The sequence below is a fragment of the Nicotiana tabacum genome, chromosome 20, assembly GCF_000715075.1.
Source record: "Nicotiana tabacum cultivar K326 chromosome 20, ASM71507v2, whole genome shotgun sequence".
Lineage (NCBI taxonomy): Eukaryota > Viridiplantae > Streptophyta > Magnoliopsida > Solanales > Solanaceae > Nicotiana > Nicotiana tabacum.
The window spans coordinates 17490089-17500099 of record NC_134099.1 but is presented as its reverse complement, the minus strand read 5'-3'; the positions used below and the strand labels follow the sequence as shown (position 1 = coordinate 17500099).

Sequence of the window (10011 nt, the reverse complement as noted above, 5' to 3'; positions counted from 1 at the left end):
TCAAATTGGGTTGGAGTTTTAAAATCTATATATTATTAAAAGGAGAGGACAAAGCCATCTCCTTAAGCCAAGTGGCAGCCTAAAAAAAAGTCACATGGCATAATTAGTTACTAATTAGTTATTACTTTTAAATTTAAATATCTATAAAAAACAAAAAAAATAAAAAATAAAAAACTACCAACTATATATATATATATATATAATTAAATAAAAAAAATGAAAAAATAAATATATAATAAAAAACGAAAATATAAATAACTACCATTCAAATTGGGTGGGAGTAGTTTCAAGTTGGAGTTTCAAAATAATTTTAAAATAAAAATGATATTAAAAAAATAAAAAATTACCAATTCAAATTGGGTTGGAGTTTTAAAATTATTTTAAAATAAAAAACAAAAATAAAGAAATAAAAAACTCTTGATTCAAATTGTGGAGTAGTTTCTTTCTAATATTGTAGTGTGTGTGTATTATATATATAAAGAGAAGTAAATAATTATATGATGCCAAGTGCGGTATAACCATAAAACAACAAGTGTAGATTTTTAGGACAAAGCCATCTCCTTAAGCCAAGTGGCAGCCTAAAAAAAGCCACATGGCATAATTAGTTACTAATTAGTTATTGGTTATTATTTTTAAATTTAAATATCTATAAAAAACAAAAAAATAAAAAATAAAAAACTACCAGCTATATATATATATTTATTTATTTATTTATAATTAACTATAATAAAAAACGAAAATATAAATATATAAAAAAATAACTACCATTCAAATTGGTTGGGAGTAGTTTCAAGTTGGAGTTTCAAAATAATTTTAAAATAAAAAATGATATTAAAAAAATAAAAAATTACCAATTCAAATTGGGGAGTAGTTTTAAGTTGAGTTTTAAAATTATTTTAACATAAAAAAACGAAAATAAAGAAACAAAAAACTTTTGATTCAAATTGTGGAGTAGTTTCTTTTTAATATTGTAGTGTGTGTGTATTATATATATATAAAGAGAAGTAAATAATTATATGATGCCAAGTGCGGTATAACCATAAAACAATAAGTGTAGATTTTTAGGACAAAGCTCCAACAAAGTTGGAACTTTTAATTTATTTTATAATAAATATCGAAATAAAAAAATCTATATCTATGTCTATATATTATTATTATATTTATATTATATTATTTATATTTTATACATATAATAAAAGGAAAGGCAAAGCCAAGTCAAGTGGCATAACCATAACATGACAAATGTACATTTTTAGGACAAAGCTCCTGAAAAGTTTGAATTTTAAAATTAGTTTATAATAAAAAACGAAAATTTAAAAAATAAAAAAATATCAATTCTAATTGGGAAGTTGTTCAACAATAAATTTGGAGATTCTAAAATAATTTAAAATATAAGACAAGTTTAAAAAAAGTTACCAAATCAATTAACGTGAAAAGTTCAGGTTGAAAAAATTGAAACCTGCTAATTCAATAAACACTTAATATCAAATGGCAGTTTTTTTAATTTATTAATTAAACCTGATTAGAATAGAAAATAGGTTCAAAATATGTAAACCTGTCAATTCAGTTAACATCAGTTCCTCCCACGTTTTTTAGGGTAAGTTTTTTAATTTATTCATATTGAAACTCTGAGAATGTTTCGCTTTGTGATTAGCGAGTGATTGGTTCCAAAACTTTTCCAATCATCCTTTTAGAAAACTCAAAAGTATTCCTCTCTTTATCTGTAACTCATAAATTTACTCTGAGATTTTGTATCGAGCAAAGAGGTGCAAGATATATTCGCAGTCTTCTATCGAATGTTGGACAATTGGTAATGCCGCTTCTTCTTTTTTCCCCATGTTTGGCTCACCTCTTAGCATATAATTTCTATTTTTATTTGTGGTTGATAGTTAGCTATTATCAGACAACTCTTGATATGTCTGGATTTACAAGTCATTCTTCTTGATAAGTCAAATATTTCATTAGTTATAACTGAGTTGGTGTCCAAAAATATAATATTTAAATCTACAAAAACAAAAAAGAGGTTGAAATATAAAAAATATAAAACACCTAAGATATAGTCAAGCAACATACACGGTTTGCTCCTAATTTACAACAATAATATTTATCCATTTGTTATACGTGTTGAGAAGTTTATATTAGTTTTAAAACTATTATCTATCTATTTATTAATAAATTACAGTCCTTACAATTGCTCATTTGCGGTTTCTCATGCATAATATAATTCTTCCTACTACGCATAGATAATCCATAAATGTAACAATTGTAAATCTAATATGTAAGAATTTTCAAAAAAGATACTTCCTATTTTAGAATTTTGAACGAAATATAATTAAAAAAATTAAGAGAAAAACTGCTTTCCCTGTATGCTTTGAAAACAAATTAGTACATATTTCAAAGGAGCGAACAATTACGTGACTTCTAAGTTTGGGGATTGAAAAAAAAATAAACTTTAACTGTACTGTTATACCTTTTGAAAAAGAAAAAAGATCAAAGTCTTATCCAAGCTCTAGATAACTCCCAATTTTTAAATGCGTGGCTAATATTTTGAATCTAAAATAAAAATCCTATATACAGTTGGTCTCCTATGTAGTTTGTCTAATTTTTATACGGTCTAACTTGAAAATAGTAGTAGAAAAATTCAAATATTGGTTATGTTGCAAGATGAAATAGTTTCATCCATAACGAAATCATCCTGGATATTCCCTAAAGAAAACCACAAGAGGTGGATTTAATCATTATTGAAATTGAAATCTCTGTATACTGAAAATCGGGAATGCATACAAGAAGGGTGAAAATGTATTATTAATTAGATATAGTTCTATATGTGTTTATAGTTCTTTAGTTTTTCTAGAATGTATTATTATTTAATTTTTTTGCGCGTGTTGATAGAAGTAGTAATAGTTCAATATGTTGAATGACCCTATTTTAAAAAATTTAAAGAGCCAACAATTAAGGTACCGGATGTCTGGATCTCTCACTTCTAAGAAGAAGATTACATTCAACTATATCTCCTAAAAGAGTTGCTAAAGCATTACAAATACAAAATAAAAATGAAATATTGAATGTAATTTATCATATATATATATATATATATATATATATATATATATATATATATATATATATATATAATAGTGGTATATTTACTTAAATAATTGTGGTAATCAATCAACATAATTTAACCTTGTATATTAAGTAGTTATGAAAGAGTCTCATAGGTTGAATTAGCAAATAAGCTGATAGTTAGAATTTGAAAAAACCAATATGATTTAATTTACTCAAATAAACTAAATCACATTTTGACATGATATTAAAAATCAACTTAAAATAAGTGTTGGAATACTTTGAATTTGGGATGAGAAATCTTTTTATATTAGGATGACAAAAGTTTAAATTAAGAAATTTCAAGCAACTCATTAAAATTTTAGAAATATAACAAATTTATAATATAGGTAATTTTAATAACGATTGAAATTATTATTAAATATTATGTTAAAAATAATATAGAGAGAAAATTTAATTTTTAATTTTGAAGATCGAGAAAGCTACTGGGAATTTTAAGACAATATCTATTAGCTTATTTGTTTTGGATCATGTTAATTTTCATATTATTTATAGCACAACCTATATAATTACGATATTTGAGTATTATTCAAAAATTATTCGATAATTATATGATTCATTTAATTTAGTTCCAGTGAATTTTTATTATTGGATAGGTAAGACGATAATTATGATTTAGTTGAAACCATAATCTAACATGCTCAAGTAAATTAGATTATACTTTGATAAGATTAATATTCTTTAGTAATGTCCGTGCATCGCGCACGGGTCGTAATACTAGTAAAGTGAAACGGAAAATGACCAAATATACTGTTGTATTATCAGAAAAGTTTTAAATATATTCCTTGTTATATTTTGAGTTCATATATACTCATGTCGCTATACTATTTGTTCAAATATACCCCTTTTTCCGTTAAGTTTGTCCAAAATAAACATCCAATCCGACGTGACACTGATATTTGACGAGTTGGATGGCACATGGTTTGCCACCTCATCGCCCCTAAATCATTTCACCCCTCCCTTATATTTTTTTTTTACCACTAAAATTTCTTTCTCTTCCACCACTATTGCCACTATTACCGCTACACGAAAAATATTGTATTTCAAATTTTAGTCTTTTATATATAGATTAGGGGCGCAAAGATGGCATGTCATGTGGCATCCATCTCATCAAATATCAGTGTCGTGCATGATTGGATGTCCACCTTGAACAAACTTAACAGAAGAATGGTATATTTGAACCAATAGTATTACGGCAACGGTATATTTGAACCCGAAGTATAACAAAGAGTATATTTAAACCTTTTTTCATGGTACAAGGGTATATTTGGCTCTTTACCGAAAGCGAAAATATCATCAAACTAGTAATTAGTATAATTGTCATTGTAAAGGAGGCTAAGTATATGATGTTAAAATACAAGGTATGCATCTGGAGAAAAATCATATTACAAATGTGTTTACTACTTTCTAAATTTTAAATACAAATAATTCGTGGCTGCAAATAGGGTCACCCGATCACCACAAAAGACTATTTGTGTCGTCCCAAAAATTTTCATACCAATTTTTTTCAGTGAGAATTTTTAACCTTTAGATGTAGAAATTGTGATTCCTTGCTTGGCGTAACTAATAAGATATTTTTTGTGTCTAAAAAATTTATCAATCCTCCCAAAATCCCTTAATCTGCCACTTAATTACTTTTTCTAGACTATATCCCGATTATTTGTACAGATAATGAACTATGGTACATGTAAAATGTTAGAGCTAAATCATGAAGATTGAGGAATATACGAATCTTGTTGAAACAAAAAAATGTTTATAGAAATAAAATAAAACCACAAAACGAAAATAATAAAAACGAAGGAACTAAAAATATTAGTATGTGATAGTTGGGAACCATGATTACATGTCAAAATATCATGGTATCATGCCTTAGAAGAAATTATGTTAGTTACCAACTTGCTGAATGAAGGAAAAAAAATTGAGATGTTACAAAAGTGAAAGTCATCACTCCCTTTAGGAAACAAGAATTAATTGGCCTTTTTGAGACCGTTATTTAATTCTGTATCGGCTATTCCGATGAGCTAAATTTATTTGTAAAAAAAAATATTTTTTAATTATATTTAAAGGCGAAATTTAATCCACTAAACTATACGGACAAAATTTTAATGGTAACCTCATAACAGGCGATAATCATATTCGTTACTTATACTAAAATATATAATGCTAGTGAAAATATTGTTTTCACACCGTTAATGTATACTACAAGTTAAATCCAAAAATTAAATTCTATCCCTTTTAAGTTACGATTTTCACGGTCTACCAATTTTACTATCAATGGTGTAGTAGTAAATAGTAATGATCCAAAGATGGAGATTTAGTCAATCCTCCCACAACTCTCTCATTCATCCTTATTCATTAATCTTCCCTTTCCTCACGCTCTTCCTTTCCTTCTTAACTCCCCAAAAAAATTTCATCTCTCTCTCATTTGTAAACTTGAAATATTCTACTCTATTTTAGTTTGGAATTTCACCATTTAACAATCTCTATCATATTCCTTTTCATCCTAGCTTTTTCTTGATTGTTAGAATTGAAAATGGCGTCCCAAAAAGAGAGAGAAACTCATGTTTACATGGCCAAACTCGCTGAACAAGCTGAGCGTTATGATGGTTTCATTTCTTTCCCTCTTCAATTCTTTCTTTAATTCAGTTTGCTTTGTTATCTATACTTGCATTAATATTTTTTGTACCTTAGACGGATTCTTGATTTAAAGCGTAGTACTAGTTGCTAATATTGGCATTTTAACAACAACAACAAACCCAGTATAATATTGGCATTTTAAGACTTTATATTTTCTTTTAAGTTTTGTATATACGTATTGTACATGCACCTATTGTTTATATGCTAGATTCATTTGCATCTTTTTATTGGTATTTTCTATGTAAAATAGTTGGGAAATGGAGTATAAGAGGTACATGTGCATGCGAGCAAAAGAATATTTATTCACTCATGGTCAGAGGCGGATCCAGAATTTAAAGTTTATGGATTCCTACCGTAATCTCAAATTAATATACAATAATAACTGGGTTCACAGTTAAATATTTACAAATATTTAGTGAATTTCTTAATAGAAATATAACGTTTAAGCAAAAGTTACCGTGTTCCAAGAACGGGTAATAATACTCTAGATCCACCATTGCTCGTGGTACATGCATCAAAGCAATAGGTGCATGGCATCTGTCTTTCACACAAAATTAATCCCTTTTCATGGTTAATAAATGTATTGCACCTTCTTTTTGTTGGTACACATTGATCAATAGTGGTTGTTTGAGGTTATATAATCCAAATATAAAATGTGGAACACAGTGAACATTTAATGGAATAGAGTTTCTTGCCTTTTCATTGGAATTATGCTTCTGGCTAAAGGTTGAAATTCTCATCAATTTGGAATAATGCTTGTGGCTAAAGATTGAAATATTCATTCAATGTTATCAAAGGCGCGCTTAAGCCCTAAAGCGAGGCTCAAAACATGTTGAGCGCTTCTCCTCATCTTATCTGATCTCTTAAATGGAATGTATGAATCTTGACTTTACATTGGTTTGATATCACAGAAATGGTTGAGAGTATGAAGAAAGTTGCAAAACTTGATGTGGAATTGACAGTGGAAGAAAGGAACTTGCTTTCTGTTGGTTACAAGAATGTCATTGGAGCTCGAAGAGCTTCGTGGCGAATTATGTCTTCCATTGAACAGAAAGAAGAATCGAAAGGGAACGAGCACAATGTCAAGCTGATAAAAGGCTATCGTCAAAAGGTTGAGGAAGAGCTCTCCAAGATTTGCTCTGACATTCTTGAAATCATTGACAAACACCTTATTCCATCTGCTGGTACCGGTGAAGCTACTGTCTTCTATTACAAAATGTAAGTCAAACCTATAACAGTTCTATAACTTTCTCAACGGATGAGTTTTGAAATTAAGCTCCCTTCTGCCTTTGCACTCGAGGGTCAATCTCCCTTTGGCCCGAGTAAACCCCTTCTAAGATACCGATCTATATGGAGAGAGATCTATCTATAAATCAACCTAGACTATCCTCTATCCTGATAGATATGTCCCTATGAGCGGCTAGGCCGATCTTTAAATGTTTTAGCCACGTCCTTTTCCACTCCGAAGAAGAAGGTTTGGATATTTCAATCTTATGTCGAGAGGTATGTGACCTATGTTAGGTCCATAAGATACCACAATTTTTGGTGTTCTATGATTCACTTCCGAATAATGAGTAGGTAGTTCTATCCTTTTTATTTTGATCATTTTAGCACTCGAGGGCCAATCTTTGTTCGGCTTGAGTAACCTTTTGCACACGCTTCTGATACCTTTTGGGAGGCCTAAGCAGAGGCGAAGACAGGGTTTAAAGTTTATGATTTCGAAATTCTAGTATTTTTTGCACCCATTAAGTGGATTGCTTAAGACAAATACAGGGTTTGGACCAAAGTTACTGGGTTCGGCCAGACCCGTATTGTCAGTGCTAGCTCCCCACCTATACGCCCTATGTAAATGTCTAACCGAGATTGCCCCTTGGCCTGTCGTTCCCGACACAAGGTTAGAATTCTAATTGTTCAAGAATGGTATCTCACTGATGTCTCGGGCCCTCCATAAGAAGGATATGAGATTCTTCATGTCCTTAGCAGCTGGTCCAAACCGAATTCTTTCAGTTTTCAGTAGATTTCTGATAGATTTAGGTTCTTATATTTCTCTCTGTGGTGCAGGAAAGGTGACTATTACCGTTATCTTGCTGAGTTCAAGACTGATTCTGAAAGGAAAGAGGCTGCTGAACAATCATTGAAGGGCTATGAGGCAAGTTAATTCTTCTTCTGTTCTGAAACTGCACGATTAGTCGATTAATCGATGCACATTACTTAGACCAGCAATCGATGCACATTACTTAGATCAGCACTTGATTTTGCATCCCTTTTAGGCTGCTACTGCCACTGCAAACACTGATCTTTCTTCAACACATCCGATCCGGCTTGGTCTTGCTTTGAACTTCTCTGTTTTCTACTATGAGATCATGAACTCCCCCGAAAGGTAGCACTTCATAACCAATTTTGTTTATTCTTGTAAATATATGATATGATAAGATGTAGATTAGGGTAGCCCGGTATACCAAGCTCCCGCTATGCGCGGGGTCCGGGGAAGGGGGAAGGGCCAGACCCTTTAGATGATGTAGATTGACAATTCAATTTTGCAGGGCTTGTCATTTGGCTAAACAAGCTTTTGACGAGGCAATAGCTGAGTTAGACACTTTAAGTGAAGAATCATACAAGGACAGTACCTTAATCATGCAGCTGTTGAGAGACAATCTCACACTATGGACCTCTGATTTGCCTGAAGATGGAGGTAATTCTATTATCCAAATAAGTGATATAGAATGTAGTCCAATAACATTGAAGTATCTCTAAACTCTATAAACGTCATACTATATCAAGCATAACTCACACTTCATACAACAACAACGACAAACTCAGTAAATTCCTACAAGTGGGGTCTGGGAAGGGTAGTGTGTACACAGACCTTACCTCTACCTTGAGAGGGCAAGGATGTTGTTTCCTCGGCAACTCACACGTCAAACATTTTCAAATTCTTTGAGGTCTATGTGATATAAAACTATTTCTACTGTAATCATGAAAGTATGGTAATGCAAACTGGGGTGGATGTAGGCTTTAAGATATGGTTTAAGCAGAATCTAGTAACTTTAGGCCAACTCTTATATGTATAGCAAGAAATTCACTAAATATGGAAAAAAAAATTTATAACTCAGTTACTAGCATTTGAGATTGTTGTCCTATAATTCAGAACCCACCTTCGAATGCAAGAAAGATATAAGTTATATATACTGACAGTGTACATATCTTTCACACTATCAGGGTAGTTTAGCCTCTTTATTGCATGGTAAGTACCATTTTCACTAAGTTACTTATTAATGCGTATTATAGAGATTTACTTGTAATTACCTCAGAAATGACCTGATTTAGTAAATATTCTTTACGCCGTCAGTACATAGAACTCTTTTGGAAACAATACTCAAGATGACTTTTTGTACAGGTGAAGAGAATGTGAAGGCTGATGAACCAAAAGTTGCTGAACCAAAATCTGCAGATGCCAAAGCTGCTGAAACTGAAGTGAGTTATTAACTAGACCTATTTCCATTTTTAAAGTTTACATCATTTTGACTCTACTAACATAAATTTCTATTTTTCTTGGCATCATTACAGGAGCCATCAAAAGCTAAGCAATAGTCGATACGCGCAAGAAATTACAACAGATTTGTTTTCCCATCTTTGCAAGATACAACTGCTTGCATAATTTTGCAATGGCCTCATCAGAAGAAGATGCAATTCATTGAATGATCAGCTGCTGTTTTTAACTAGTTTTGAGACTTATTCCTTGCTTTTTTTGTTGTTGAATTACTCTTGTTGTTAATTGTGGAAGAGTTACCATCTAAACTGCGGGCATGTTTTGTATTAATTAATATTTTTATAATGGATTTGAGCCTTTTTTATATGCTTGCTTTTTTCAAGGAGCAAGATAATGAACTTGAGATTATGGATTCTTACTTTCATTAGATCGAAAGGAAATGAATGCAAAATATTTTGATACATATCATTCTAATTATTCTCTTAGTAGTTGACTGTTTCTTTAGAATAGAACAACAATAACAAACCCAATGTAATTCCACGAGTATGGGGAGGGTAGTGTACCTTACCCCTACCTTAAGAAGGTAGAGAGACTGTTTCTGATAGACACTTGGCACAAGGAAAGTTGTAAAAAGAAGCAGTAGCAACAGACTATAACATCAGCAAGATAACAAGAAAATAAAAGCGAAAAAGGGCAGCCCGATGCAGAAAGTATCTCGCATTCACGCAGGGTCCGGGGAATGGCCGCACCCCAATGGA

The 10011-nt window shown here is 31.0% G+C and overlaps 1 protein-coding gene across 1 annotated transcript; it reads left to right on the top strand.

Annotated features, from left to right (window-relative positions):
* The first annotated feature begins 5461 nt into the window (after positions 1-5461).
* LOC107805679 (14-3-3-like protein GF14 iota) lies at positions 5462-9619 on the top strand. The gene is made up of 7 exons (XM_016629754.2): positions 5462-5732; positions 6675-6981; positions 7825-7912; positions 8034-8143; positions 8307-8455; positions 9161-9237; positions 9331-9619. The coding sequence occupies exons 1-7, from the start codon at positions 5660-5662 to the stop codon at positions 9352-9354; spliced, it is 828 nt and encodes a 275-aa protein (XP_016485240.1). The 5' UTR covers positions 5462-5659; the 3' UTR covers positions 9355-9619.
* The last annotated feature ends 392 nt before the right edge of the window (positions 9620-10011 follow it).

Excerpts from the sequence above, each read along its gene's own strand:
- LOC107805679 (XM_016629754.2), top strand. The coding sequence starts at position 5,660 with ATGGCGTCCCAAAAAGAGAGAGAAACTCATGTTTACATGGCCAAACTC. Across the intron at positions 6,982-7,824 it reads ACTGTCTTCTATTACAAAAT|GAAAGGTGACTATTACCGTT; the intron begins GTAAGTCAAACC and ends TCTGTGGTGCAG. Across the intron at positions 9,238-9,330 it reads CCAAAGCTGCTGAAACTGAA|GAGCCATCAAAAGCTAAGCA; the intron begins GTGAGTTATTAA and ends GCATCATTACAG.